Source organism: Centruroides vittatus, unplaced genomic scaffold (assembly GCF_030686945.1).
Source record: "Centruroides vittatus isolate TY-2023 unplaced genomic scaffold, ASM3068694v2 contig_18, whole genome shotgun sequence".
NCBI lineage: Eukaryota > Metazoa > Arthropoda > Arachnida > Scorpiones > Buthidae > Centruroides > Centruroides vittatus.
In genome coordinates, this window is record NW_027121101.1 from 861,359 (window position 1) to 875,949 (window position 14,591).

General features: G+C 39.2%; 2 protein-coding genes across 5 annotated transcripts in view; one reads left to right on the forward strand and one right to left on the reverse strand.

Annotated features, from left to right (window-relative positions):
- Positions 1-1,180, reverse strand: part of LOC136969524 (aftiphilin-like) — a 39,989-nt gene extending 38,809 nt beyond the window's left edge. Inside the window, exon 1 of one of the 4 annotated variants that reach the window (XM_067263708.1) lies at positions 1,099-1,180. The gene's annotated coding sequence lies outside the window, so the exon portion shown is untranslated. Of the gene's footprint in view, positions 1-939; positions 1,049-1,094 lie in introns of those variants that run through there. The other 3 variants (XM_067263709.1, XM_067263712.1, XM_067263710.1) reach the window with 3 other exon arrangements.
- A 4,378-nt stretch (positions 1,181-5,558) lies between these two features.
- Positions 5,559-6,736, forward strand: LOC136969500 (uncharacterized). Its single transcript, XM_067263671.1, has one exon. The coding sequence runs from the start codon at positions 5,611-5,613 to the stop codon at positions 6,385-6,387; it is 777 nt and encodes a 258-aa protein (XP_067119772.1). The 5' UTR covers positions 5,559-5,610; the 3' UTR covers positions 6,388-6,736.
- Positions 6,737-14,591: the final 7,855 nt, after the last annotated feature.

The window sequence follows — 14,591 nt, forward strand, 5'->3', positions numbered from 1 at the left end:
CATGGTTATGATATCAGAAAGGGGTCTAATGCAACAGTTTTGTCCCAAATGGCGCAAGCGCCAGGAGCTACGGTCAAATGGAATCAGGCGGCCATCATAAATCCTTTATCGTCTCCATCATTAGCCTTGACAGCGGAAAAGTTGCAGATTTTTAGAAGTAGATTACAAGAAGGCTGTCTTAATGCGAGGGACGCAGATAGTCTTCCCTCTGCATGGAAGTTTATGGTTAAGAAGTTTAATAAGGGCTCTAACCAATCAATATAGTGGTTTTATTGTATGTCTTAGAAATTTGCATTTATTAATGCTTACGTATTCATTTGTTACATTTTTATATATTTTTTGTTATTTTTTGCTTTATGTTAGTTATTCAATATTTTATTTTGATTGTACCTTATTTAATTTTGAATTTGAATTTTTGTATTCCATGGATGGAATTTTAATTTCAAATGTATTCCAAGCCTGAAGATGGCCTGTGAATCAGGCTGAAAACGTTTGCGTGTTTGTTGCAAATAAATATATTTTTCTCGGCAAGTGTAAGGTGTTAAGTACGTATATCTATAATGATTTGCTGAGTGCTTTATAATATTATCAATACTTAATATATACAACAATGTATTTGCTTGTGTAATTCAAATCAATTTAAACTAATGTAAAATCATCAATGTTTTGGGAAATTAGATTTTATAATGTGATCACAAATATCAATTAAACTTCCAATATTTGCATTATGACTCTTACAATTTTTATGATTTTTGGTTGCAGTTTAATCATTTTTACATACAAATTTTGAAGAATTTGTAAATTTTTAATATAAATTCTACTTTAAAGTTGAATTTCTTAACAAAAGCAATCAAAACTAAATTATTTATATATTAAATGTATATATTAAGTTATGAATATTTGATGTAAAAAAATAATTACTTCCTTACAAACATTAAGAGACAGGTATTCAGTATTGTCATCTCTCTTACTTCACATGAAATTAGAGTTTGTTTATAATCTATTCTTAATCAATACAAATTTATTTAATTTAAACTTAGCGATAACCTTAAGGAATTCAATAAAAAAAAAAGAAAAAAAACTTCGAAAATTACATACACCGATACCTTCTACAAATTCTCGATTGAAGACGTAAGGTTCACTGCGCCACCTAATATAGATTTATCATTAATTTTTTTTTTTTTTTTTTAATGGAAAGTAATAATATTGTCATATTTTACTGAATATTTTCAATAAAATTATACAAAATATAATTTTATAAATTTTGTTGAGAATAAGTATATGATATTTGGGTTTTCTTAATATTCTAAATGATGACAAGCAAACCGATTCCCGATATGAAATAAAAGGTGCTTTTGGCTTTATGTAGATAATTTTTATCGCCGTTGTACTGTTTAACTGAATGATTTTTTTCTTCTTATGCAATAGCTATTTTTTCAATGCTTTTATTTTCCTGTGAGTTTTAAGATGTCTTTTTTCATACTTATTAGAGCCGCCGCAAATGGTCGAGATGGTTAAGGCGTTAGCCTGACGCTCTGGAGGATCCGGTAGAGATCTGGTCGGTCAAAAACACACAAATTATATTTTCTCTCTTTTTTTATTTTGTAAATGAAAGTAACGAAATTTTGATTAATAATGAGATTTTTTTCTCAAAAAATTAATTTTGTTAAGATTCCATAGTGAGTAATGAGTGGTATGGCTGCGTACTCAAATTGGTGAAAATCCAAAAATATAATTTACTTTAATAAAATTTATACTGTCAAATTCAAGAAATGAAAATTAAATAAAAAATTTACTTGCTTATTAAGAAAGCTATAAATAAATCTGTGAATTTTTTTTTACCTAGAAACTTTTTAGATTATTTGATAAATTTATTTCAAAAAATATCAGCCATTCAGGGGATAAAAAGAGGTACTCAATGCCCCAGGGCTACAATAATCAATTAACTATTTACAACTAGAAAGCAATCTCTCCCTGCAACTGGTTGAAAAATGGTTTGGCCCGAAAACGGACGACTCGGCACTGGACCAGAGTGGTCATCTGTCCCAATTTCTTGTGAATGTCCCGATTTAAAAATAGAAGTTCCGCGTCCCGCTTTATTACTCGGAAATCCCGCCATTCCACAGTTTCATATAATTACCACAAATTATTTATGTAAATCAATCAGTTATCGAATATTTATTCACTTTTTTTAAATTTTATATTTTACGTTAATAAAACTGTTATTATATATATTGTATATAACTTTAGTTTATATATTTTAAAACCAGTAGTTATATAAAACCATATTTATATTATAAGCATTTAATCTGAATATTAAAGCAATTCGATTATTACTTTTCTAGCAGCTAGGCCCGGCGTTTCTCGGCAAAAAGTAACGATAGTGAAGATTAAAATTATTACTTTATAGTCACAAAAGAAAAAGAGTAATTTCATCAACGAACTAAGTATTTCTAAAGAAAGGTCGAATTTGAAAATCGAATGTTCTAATATTGTTCGATTTTCACGACGTGTTCTGATTATATCCTTCGATTTTCATCGAATATCATAAAGAAGAAAGGTCGAGAAAAACCGAACTAATCTGTTTAAATTTGAAAATCGAATATGTTCCAACATATTACTCTTTTTCTTTTTTCTTTTTTTTTCAAGCGCCCGTAAATCTTGCACGTCGCTTTCTCTCGTTCATTGTTACTTAACACTTCCATTGTTACTTAACACTTTGGTACTTAAATCTGATACCCTAACTGTGTACCAAATTTCAACTTTCAACTTCGACGGCCGGATGGCCGAGCGGTAAAGGTGGCAGCCTACCGCTCTGGGGGACCCGGGATCGAATCCGAACGGGTCGAATAATCCCCAGGAATTTTTCGGGGGTGGTCCGTTTGGATATGTCGGGCCCCGTCCCTCACCACCCGGTCGCCCCATTGTGGGCCTGGCCGAACCCATAATGGGCCTACTAAAAGAGGCCCTCTTAGTGCCCACAGGGCGGAAAGAGTTAAAAAAAAAAAATTCAACTCCTAACCGTTTTAGCGAATATTAAGATTATTACGTTATAGTCAACCTTACCCGTTTTCACAGAATGGAAGAATTGGATCCTCCCTGTTTCCAGACTAATTACAGAATTTTTAGATAGGTCTAAAAATATGTTCGATTTCCCGCAAAAACGAAAAAAAACTGCATCTGCGTCTTGCACGTTGCTTTCTTTTAACACTTCCATTGTTACGTAACACTTCCATCGTTGATTGAAGTGTTAAGACTTAATCCTGTCCCTCTCCCCCGTGGGGAGGAATTTCGAAAAATCCCTTCTTAGTGTGCGTTCTCGTGACGTACCCTAACTGTGTACCAAATTTCAACTTTCAACTCCTAACCGTTTGGGCTCTGCGCTGATTATTATTATGTTGGGTTAAGTGAGATATACTCGGTTAACACCGATGGCTGTGTACTATGCCGGACCAAAGTCAAGGCATAGTAACCAAAACAGAAATTAAAGAAGTGTATCAATGTGTGTGTCTGTATTCTTTTTTTTTTTTAACTCTTTCCACCCTGTGGGCACTAAGAGGGCCTCTTTTAGAAGGCCCATTATGGGTTCGGCCAGGCCCACAATGGGGCGACCGGGTGGTGAGGGACGGGGCCCGACATATCCGCACGGACCACCCCCCAAAAAATTCCTGGGGATTATTCGACCCGTTCGGATTCGATCCCGGGTCCCCCAGAGCGGTAGGCTGCCACCGTGACTGCTCGGCCATCCGGCCACTGTGTCTGTATTCAGGAATTTTCTCACAATATGACATGTATTCAATATAGTGGCCTTCTGTAGTGTGATATATGTATTTCTATTCAATTGTAATGTGCCCAGGCTTTTGTGTAGTGTGTGTGGTATGACACCTGTAGAGGAGAGAATGAACAGATACAATAAGCACCCTATCCATCCTCCACAGATGCCTTATTTCCTGCGCGAGTTCTGTGTACTTGATAATTATTTCAGTGCATGCGTTTTGTATATTGTGAGTGTTTGGAATGGATATGTCTATAATGTACGTGATTTTATTGTGTTTGTCAACGAGTGTAATGTCTGGTCTGTTGTGGTAAATTGTTTTATCTGTGATTATGGCTCTGTCTTAGTACATTTTGTGCGTGTTGTTTTCCAATACTGTCTGTAGAATGTATTTGTAGTATGGTTCGTGGATGTCCTACTAATTTGTGTTTCTTTGCAAGCTCTTGGTGTATTATATTTGCTACTTGATTATGTCTGTGTAAATAATCTGTTTGTGCCAAGAGCTTGCAACCAGAGGTGATGTGTTGTATAGTTTCTGGCATGATGTGACATTTTCTGCATGTGTCATTTGTGATGTTGTATCTTTGAGTATGTGTTTTCTGTAGTTTTTAGTATTTATGACCTGATCCTGTATGGCGATCATGAATCCTTCCGTCTCCCCAAAGAGGCATCCCCGAGCTAACCAGCTGTTTGACGCAGTTTTGTTAACAAAATCCTGGGCCAGATCATAAGGATGCCTGCCATGGAGTGCCTTTCGAGCCCACAATTGCTTAATGGAGTCTATGCTTTTTATATGTTGTGTTGTGTCCATATGATGTGAGTGTAAGTTTAATGGTGTGTTATTTGAGTCTGCTAGAGTTACTGCTTTATGTAATTGTGATGTTTCTTGTTTTTTGTAGAAAAACTCTCGCAGTGACTGTATTTGTTTGTATTGAAGATTAACTATGTCAATCAGGCCACGTCCGCCATCTTTATGTGGAAGGGTTAATCTTTCTGTGGCAGATTTAGGATGATGTTGTTTATGCTTAGTAAGTGTTGTTCTTGTTTTCCTTTGGAGTTGCTCAAGATCTGTGTGAGTTCAATGTATAACTCCAAAAGAATATGTGAGTACTGGAATGACATATGTGTTTATTGCTTTAACTGTATCTTTTGCATTTAACTGTGTTCTGAGAATAGCATTTAACCTACTTTGGTATTCTTTAATTAATCTTTGCTTTATTTGTGCATGTTCTGTTAGTTTGGCCTGTTGGAATCCTAAATACTTGTAGAACTCGCCCTCTTCCATGGATTCAATAACGTCTCCATTTCCAAGTGCAAAATCTTCTTTCTTCAGGATTCCTTTTCTATGTGAACTGTTTTGCATTTATCTAGGCCAAATTCCATTTGTATGTCCTTGGTGTATGAATATGTGATTTGTAGGAGTTGATGAAGTTGTTTTGTGTGGATGCATAAAGTTTTATGTGTGGGGAACGTCACTCTCCACATCTTAACAGTCGTAACGAACCCCAGGTGGTAAGAGTTATTACTTCCTGGAACGGGACCGGACTCACCCTGTGGGACCTTTTGGTCAGCCAGTTGCCTTTTGTTAGCCACATCGTCGAGTCATGTAACTGTTACGCGAGCAGAAAATAAACGTAGTTTTGTTACTGTTCGTCTCATTCGTTTTTAATCGCGCGGAGTGACGAGAAGCAAAATTAATAGCAGTAAAAACACTACATTGGTGACCCGAACCCGGACTAATAACGTAATTCAACTAAGAAAACTACCGAATCCACCCATTGGAACCTTCATCAGGTACGTCGTTCTTCCTTGTTCACGACTTCAATCGTCAGATCATGGCCGAGATTGGAGCAGTAAAAATCCCTCCGTACAACTTTTCCGACCCAGCCTTATGGTTCCACATGTGCGAAAGCACATTTGCTCTAGGATCTCCAAAGCCGATCACGGAAAGTGCCACAAAGTTCAACTACGTAGTGGCTCATTTACCACCGGAAGTCGCATCAACGGTTAGAGACATTATTATTTCTCCGGACCGTACAGACCCGTACGGTCACATAAAGGTGGAACTTATTAAACGATCCGGCGAATCGTCTCAACAAGAGTTACGAAAACTATTGGCCGGAGAACAGCTAGGAGACCGCAAACCTTCCGAACTACTACGTGTTCTAAAGCGTCGGGCGGAAAATTTTCAAATCCCGGACGCAGTTATACTAGAGTTATTCATACAACATCTTCCGACTTCCGTCCAATCTATCCTAGCCGCCATTACCCCACTCGACGTAGACAAAGCAGCGGAAGTAGCGGACCGCGTGGTGGAAGTAACCCCTGCAACGATATCTTCAGTGTCGCAACCTGAGAAGCCCGATACCTTAACCAACAAAATACTAGTCGAAATAGATAAACTTAACAAGCGAATCGATAAACTAACGCAGGCACGTCGGGATCGCAGCGACCATTTTTCTCGACGCTCCCGCAGTAGTTCAGGACATCGCAACAATTCCACTCACCGCAGTATCAACAACTACTGCTGGTACCACAACCGTTTTGGCGCAAAGGCACAAAAATGTACTCCGCCGTGTAGTTTTCCAACAAACGAGAGCGGCGAAGCGTAGAGGCGACATGCACTTTGCCGGAGCAATCTCGTCGCCTGTTCATCCTAGACAAGAGAACGAACGTAAACTTTCTCGTCGACACAGGTTCCGACGTATCAATATTTCCAGCCTCCTCGTCACAAAAGAAGCGCGCATCTCAAATGACCTTGATGGCAGCAAACACAACTGCAATTCATGTCTACGACCAACGAACACTCACTCTCGATTTTGGGTTAAAGAAAATTTTTCGTTGGAAATTCCTTATTGGCAACGTGTCAACAGCAATAATAGGCGCAGATTTCTTGTATCACTTCCATTTGGTACCGAATCTTAGACGAAAATGTCTCACAGACGTTCAGACAAAGGTAAACTCTCCAGGCAAATTATTAGAAACCTCCATCCACTCTATCAAGATAACGACCAACGACTCCATATATCATAAGATATTGGAAGAATTTCCTGAGATCACCAGACCTCCACGTCCTAACCAACCCGTAAAACACAACGTTGTACATCACATAGAAACTGTTGGTCAGCCCGTAACTGCGAAACCACGTCGCCTAGCACCCGATAGGCTTAAAATCGCTAAGGCCGAATTCGATAAGATGATAGCTCTCGGCCATATGCGAACATCAAAAAGCAATTACGCATCACCACTCCACATGGTCACCAAGAAAAACAGTTCAGATTGGCGACCCGTGGGAGATTATCGTGCTCTAAACGCACAAACCATAAAGGACAGATACAGCGTTCCAAACATCGCAGATTTCACATCGGAACTGCACGGAACACAAATCTTCTCTCACATAGACTTAATCAAGGCCTATCATCAAATACCCATCTACCCACCGCACGTGCACAAAACAGCTATAACGACACCGTTTGGTCTCTTCGAGAGTACCAGGATGCAATTCGGATTGTGCAACGCATCCGCAACATTTCAACGGTTCATCGACGAAGTAACCAGAGGACTCCCCTTTGCATATGCTTTCGTCGATGACATATTAATAGCGTCACGCTCCCAGGAAGAACACATCTCGCATCTTCGCGACTTATTCCAACGCCTCCAAGAATATGGGTTAACCATAAATCCGTCGAAATGCACCTTCGGCGTACCATTAATCGAATTTCTCGGATTCAAGGTCTCGGGAAAGGGTCTGGAACCACTCCCTGATAGAGTCAGAGCCATCCGAGAATTTCCCAAACCTTCGTCTCTCACTCAACTTAGACGATTCTTAGGCGTAATAAATTTCTACAGGAGATGCATCCCTCGAGCGGCGCACACCCTCGCCCCGCTAGTGCAGCTACTAGAAGGAAAAAAGAACGGGAAACGTACGTCACTCACTCGGAAAGCAGAATCACGATCTCTGCAATGGTCAGAAGCGGCAGAACAATCCTTCGTATCAGCTAAGGAAGCACTGTCCAAAGCCACACTTCTCCACCATCCACTACCCGGAGCTAAACTATGCATATGGGTAGATGCGTCAGACGTAGCGGTTGGAGGAGCACTGATGCAATACAACAGGAAATGGGAACCCATCGCCTTTATCTCAGCGAAACTGGCACCAAATCAACGCAACTGGTCAGCTTACGACAGAGAACTATTGGCAATATACACATCAATAAAACGATTTCGCCACATGCTAGAAGGCCGTGAATTCACGATCTACACGGATCAAAAACCGCTCATATATGCCTTCAAACAAAAACCAGATAAATGTTCACCACGACAAATGCGGCATCTCGATTTTATATCCCAATTCTCTACGGATATACGTCATATTCCGGGCACAGCTAACACGATAGCAGACGCGCTCTCCCGCATCGAGATAGATTCGATCACCTCTGCTTCTCCTGTAGACTTCCGAGAGCTAGCCACAACGCAAGCTACAGATTCGGAACTTCATCAATTGTTAAAGGATCCTATGTCGCTCAAATTAGAGCCGAAATCCTTTCCACCTAACGAAATCGACCTATACTGTGACACATCATCCGGAACACCTCGCCCCTTCGTGCCGCATAATCTCCGACGAACCATTTTCGACCATCTACATGGACTTTCTCATCCAGGAGCAACAGCAACCACTAAGCTAATTTCGAGCCGTTATGTTTGGCCGGGCATGCGGAAGGACATCCGTCAGTGGGCACGACATTGCATCCCCTGCCAGAAATCGAAAATTCACCGCCACGCCTGGACACCGATAGGAAAGTTTACACTTCCGGAAGCAAGATTTTCCCATCTTCACATGGATCTGATAGGACCACTTCCGCCAGCTGACGGGAAACACTACTGCCTTACAGTGATCGACCGTTTTACCAGATGGCCAGAGGTCATCCCAATTGCCGACATATCTGCTGAGACGGTATGCCGAGCCTTTTTCTCAGGTTGGATCGCAAGATTCGGATGCCCTACTACGATCACCACCGATCAAGGACGTCAGTTCGAATCGAACCTCTTCCGAGAACTGACCAGACTTCTCGGCACCAATCGCATCCATTCGGCAGCATACCATCCCCGATCAAACGGTTTAATAGAACGATTACATAGACACCTGAAGGCATCGCTAATGGCACACGAATCCTCCAAATGGACCGACGCCCTTCCGGTAGTCCTCCTGGGAATTCGTTCAGCACTTAAAGCCGATATAGGCGCAACAGTAGCTGAACTGTTATATGGTACCCCGTTAAAATTACCAGCTGACATCATTAGCCCCGACACCCCACGAATTTCTTGCGAATCTTTTGTCAGCCAACTAAAAACCCACATGGCCAATCTGAAACCGTTAGCAACTTCCGCTCATTCCACAGAGAAAATTTTCATTCATCCAGAACTAAAAGAGTGTACACATATTTTCTTAAGATTCGACGCAAACCGACCTCCTCTTCGTCAACCTTACTCAGGCCCATACAAAGTGCTAGAAAAACACGACAAAACACTAGTAATTGACATCCAAGGTCGCAAATCCACCGTCTCAATTGACAGAGTAAAACCAGCGTATATCTTACAGGACGAACCACTTCAGAAATCTAGTATAAAACCCGTCCAATCAAGACCATCACAGACACCATCTTCATCTGCAACAGCGAATAACAAAAAACTGGAAACGACCTCCAAAAAAGATCAAACTGTTACCACGAGATCAGGCCGTCATGTTCATTTTCCTAAAAGACTAGTCACCATAATGTAACGTTAAGCGATTCGTTCGACATCAGTTCTATCGCTCGTCCCTCACTGGGGGATACTCTGTGGGGAACGTCACTCTCCACATCTTAACAGTCGTAACGAACCCCAGGTGGTAAGAGTTATTACTTCCTGGAACGGGACCGGACTCACCCTGTGGGACCTTTTGGTCAGCCAGTTGCCTTTTGTTAGCCACATCGTCGAGTCATGTAACTGTTACGCGAGCAGAAAATAAACGTAGTTTTGTTACTGTTCGTCTCATTCGTTTTTAATCGCGCGGAGTGACGAGAAGCAAAATTAATAGCAGTAAAAACACTACAATGCCATCCATGTACATGAGATGTGACAGTGTATACTGTGTTGTTTTTCATGTCTGATATTGTAACCATATTGCATGTTGTTTAACATGTTGGATAATGGATTCAGGGCTAAGCAGAACCAGAGAGGACTCAAGGAATCTCCTTGAAAAATTCCTCGCCTAATAAAAATTTGGTTTGTTTGTATGGAAGTGTTACTAACCCTGAGATGTAGTGTTGTTCTCCAGTGCTGCATAGTGTTTTGAAAGAATGCAATAAGTGATGGATGTATTTTGTACATGTGTAGGATATGTAGCAGCCAACTGTGTGGAACACTATCGAATGCTTTTCTGTAGTCTATATATGCCATGTGTATGTTTCTGTGTTGTTTGTGTGCTTGCCGTAGAATGAGTGAATCTATGACTAACTGTTCTTTGCATCCCCTGTGATTTCTACAGCAACCTTTTTGTTGTTCCGTAAGAATGTTGTGTTCTTCAACATGTTTGTATATTTTGTTTGCGATACAGGATGTCAATAATTTGTAGTGTGTTGGAAGACATGTAATTGATCTGTATTGTGTGGGGTGTCTATTTTTAGGTTTCATGTAGGTGATGCCCTGAGTAAGAAAATTTGGCATGTCTTGTGGATTGATGATGATGTGTGTTAGGTGTTTAGCTAGTTCCTGGTGCAGTGATGTAAACTTTTTGTACCAGAAATTGTGAATGTTGTCTACACCAGGTGTCTTCCAGTTGTGTGTTCTGTTAACAGTGTATTGGAAATCATGTATGTTTATTTCAGCACAGGGCATAGTTGGTATGTTGTGCAAGTTTCTGTTCTCCTCCTCGATCCAGCCTGCATCAGCATTGTGTGTGACAGCACTGGACCAAAGAGAAGACCAATATGTTGTGAGTTCTTCTTCTGTTGGTGTGCCACTGTGCTGTGTATCAGTGTTTGCTTTGTTATTAATTTGTCTGTAAAAGAGTTTTTCATTGTTTGTAAATAATTTATTTTGTTGTTTTCGTAGTGTACATGTTTTGTATCATTTGAGTCTACGTGCTTTGGCAGCAAGTTTTTGTTTTAGTGTATCAATGTATTCTGTAATGCGTGTGTTGTGATGTTCATGTTTTGTGTGTGTTTTTTATTTTCTTGAAAATGTTTTTGAGCTGTTTCCTTAATTTGGGTGTTATGTTGTTTTTAGTGTATTGTGTCAGCCTGCCTAATTGCTGTCTAATGTCATTTATTTGTGTTTCTATTCTTCTCTGCCAGGCAGGCTTGTGATAGAATTGTGTTTTCTGTGTATTTGTCTGTGATTGTACTTTCAGTCCATGGTGTGTCACTACTGTGACTGCCCCAGCATAAACTAATGTATGAATGTCTGCGAGTGTAGAAATTGAATGAATGTAGTGTGGTAGTAAGTGAGTGTTTACATAATTTAGTGTTTTTCCTACTTCCTTCGACGTGTTGATTTTTGGTATTCGTGGTCTTTGTGTGGGATCTGTGCCTGTATATTTAGTGAGTGTTTCCTGAAATATAAGTGAGAGCGTATTAACTAAATCCATGTCTATGTTATCAGTGATGGATGAGGAAGTGTCTGTAGTATCATTAGTGGTAATTGTTGTATGTGTGTTATTATCAATGCTTGTTGCTGGATTATCCTGACAGGTTACATGATCTTCATTAATGTTAGATGTTTCTGTCTGTTGATGTATTTGATCAGCAACCTGTTGTTTGATAAGTTCAAGTGTTGTTTGTGGAATAAGGTTGTTGTGTATAATTGTTCTTTTTTGATCAACAACCCTTTGTTCAGTGACAGTGAGGTGAGGATATTGTTGTGTGAATTTATGGTGTAGTTGTTGTCTGTATGCTGTCATGTTTGTTTCAAGTTTTGTGATTGTGTAATAAGTACGGATGATAAACTCGTTCATTTCTACTGTCCATTTCATCCGTTGGCGTGGTTTTCCAGCCTTTGTGGTCTGTGGATGCATTGCCACAGAAACACCAAGGCTGGGTTGGTTCCTCACATCTGTTGAGGGCATTGCAGTAGCCATGCTTGGGCCAGTGCTGCTTTCGCCACCGGTAACCAGGGGAGACTGTGGCCTATTTTTCGAACGTGAGCCTCTGCCTAACCCACGAACGCGGACCTTGTTAACCCGGGCGATGTCCGAGCCGGTATCACACTTTGATCTAGTTATCACCATAATAAATATCTTCACAGAATGTGGGTGTGGTCACTCTTAGCTTCATTTCTCCCCATAGACCTTACTGGCATGGGTATCCCTACCAAGAGCTTATGCTCCAGCCTGCATTGCCCTATGGATCAGTAAAATTACTGGGCTCTCCCACCACGACCAGGTGGTGACCACAGGAGAGTTGTTGTTGTTATTATTATTATTATTATTATCATCGTCATCATCAACTCGTCTCGATTATATATATAGATTTGTTCCGTTTTATGTGCAGTTAATTTTGAAAAATGAATTGTCATTGTCAAATCTTAACTTGATGGGTTTCATTTAGTTTATATAACCGTATTCATAAAAATACAGTATAATGTAATTATCTAACTTTTTTGTTTTTTGAATCTATCAATCAATTATTGAAAATGAAAAATAAAAAATAGATTTCATTAATCGCCACTGGCGTAGCTACAAATTTTTCCGCTCTCGGGGCACCCTACGTATTGGCCATTCTCTCTCCAGTTACGTCATTGCTTTTCACAAATATAGCAAGTACAAGTTTGTTTGTTTGGTAGCAAGTTGGGCATCAGCTTCTTTGGCTATTTCATCCCGTGGAATGTGTAAGCTCATTGGCAAACATTAGTAGTTGGATAAGTTTATTACGGTGGACGTAATGCGCGAGAATAATGCCTTCCGGGATGTCTTTTAAGGGTAACTGGCCGCATTACAGACATGGAGAAAACCCGGAAAACGCCTCACAGCCAGCCTGTCCGAGCGAGGCGCGAACCCACAACCGAACTGGGTTCTTCCTCAGAAAAAAACAAGAAGATCCAACTTCTTTTTTCCTGAGGAAGAACCCGGAATAGGTTAAGAAAACGTTTGTTTTCTAAGTGAGAATTCGTATTATGCACTGGTTAAAGGTTTACATAAGTCAATTATTTTGGTTATACAGCCTATATGTTTTAGAGGCCGGATGGCCAAGCGGTTACGGTAACAACCCACTGCCATGGGGGATCTGAGTTCGAATCCAGATGGGTCGATAAATCCCCCAGAAATTTTTCAGGGGTTATCCGTCTGGATATGGTGGCCCTCGTCCCTGATCACCTGGCCGAACCCATAATGGGCTTGCTAAAGAATGCCCTCTTAGTTCCCACAGGGTGGAAAGAATTTTTTTAAAAAAACCTGTGTTTCAATTAGACATATTAAAATTTTTTTTAAATTGTCGTCAAATAATCTTATATTTAATTACGTATTGGATTAAATAATATTACGTGCTAACCGTCTTATTCAATCTTTATGATTATTTTATAAAATCGCTAAATACCTCCCTGCAAAATTTCAGAAATTTTCGACAAAATGCACAGGAATTATTAAGCTTCAAAGAGGGTGAATATAATCATGCCCCAAACACACACTAACATGGAGGCGTCCATATTGCCAGAGTCGATAATATTTTCTAATGTCAATTTGTAACCAATAATCAACCATTATAAGGACTGATGAGGAGTCATTAAGACCCGAAATGCATTTCCTCCAATAAAACCCATATCAACAAATGCTCCTTGTATATGTTACTGAAAAAAAGCCAATAGCGTTTAATTCTTTAAAATTATGACTATTTTAGCTTATATCAATTTTTTCATTCCAAATAAATACAGTAATACCTCGGTTTTCGTCGGTTTCGGATTTCGCCGATTGTTTTTGGATGGATTATTGACAAAAACCGAGGTATCACTGTATAATGATAAAATCTTATTTATTCTTCTTGAGTAGTTCTTCTTCTTTTTAATTAAGCTAATGGCACACAGACGAGCCAGTATCTCACTCCTTGTGTAAACGAATTGTGCCAGTAAAGCTATAGTTTTTAATTTTAATATATATATATATAGATACACAAACAGCATTAAAAGGCAGAAAACTTTTTTTTTTCTGAAATTTTGTGACATCCCCTATGAATAGTTTATGGCACACGGATCGGAATCACTACCCTAGATTGTTTGATGATACACAATGAAACCAATATATTTTTTGAAATAATTTATTCTATCTTTCTTTTTTTTGAATGATTGAATACAGAAAGCATTAGTGTTCAACAGTATCACTTTATTCATTATTATACAATCTAAAACCTCCCATGCATTATCGGATAAATCATATTTGAAAAAAAAAATTCCGTGTTGCATAACTTTCCTGGCAATTCAAAATTGTGTGGGGCGCCATCTGTTACGAGATTTTATTAAAAACTTATAATAAAATGGTAACGAGCTTAATTTTTAGGGTACAGGTAAGTTTTATAAAAAAATTGTAAATGCTAATAAATAAATTCTTCATTAAGTCTGACCCCTCTTGACCTTTAACCACCAAAATTTAACAGCATCTATCTCCAATACTCAAACCTCCCTGCAAAATTTCAGAAATTTTTGAGAAAAAGCACAGGAATTATTAAGCTTCAAAGAGGGTGAATAAAATCGTGCCCCAAACACATACTAACATCCATACATACGAAAAAATAGCCCCGAATTTTTTTGATTTCTCGACAATTCAAGGTTCCCAGTGTCCAAAAATGTAAAA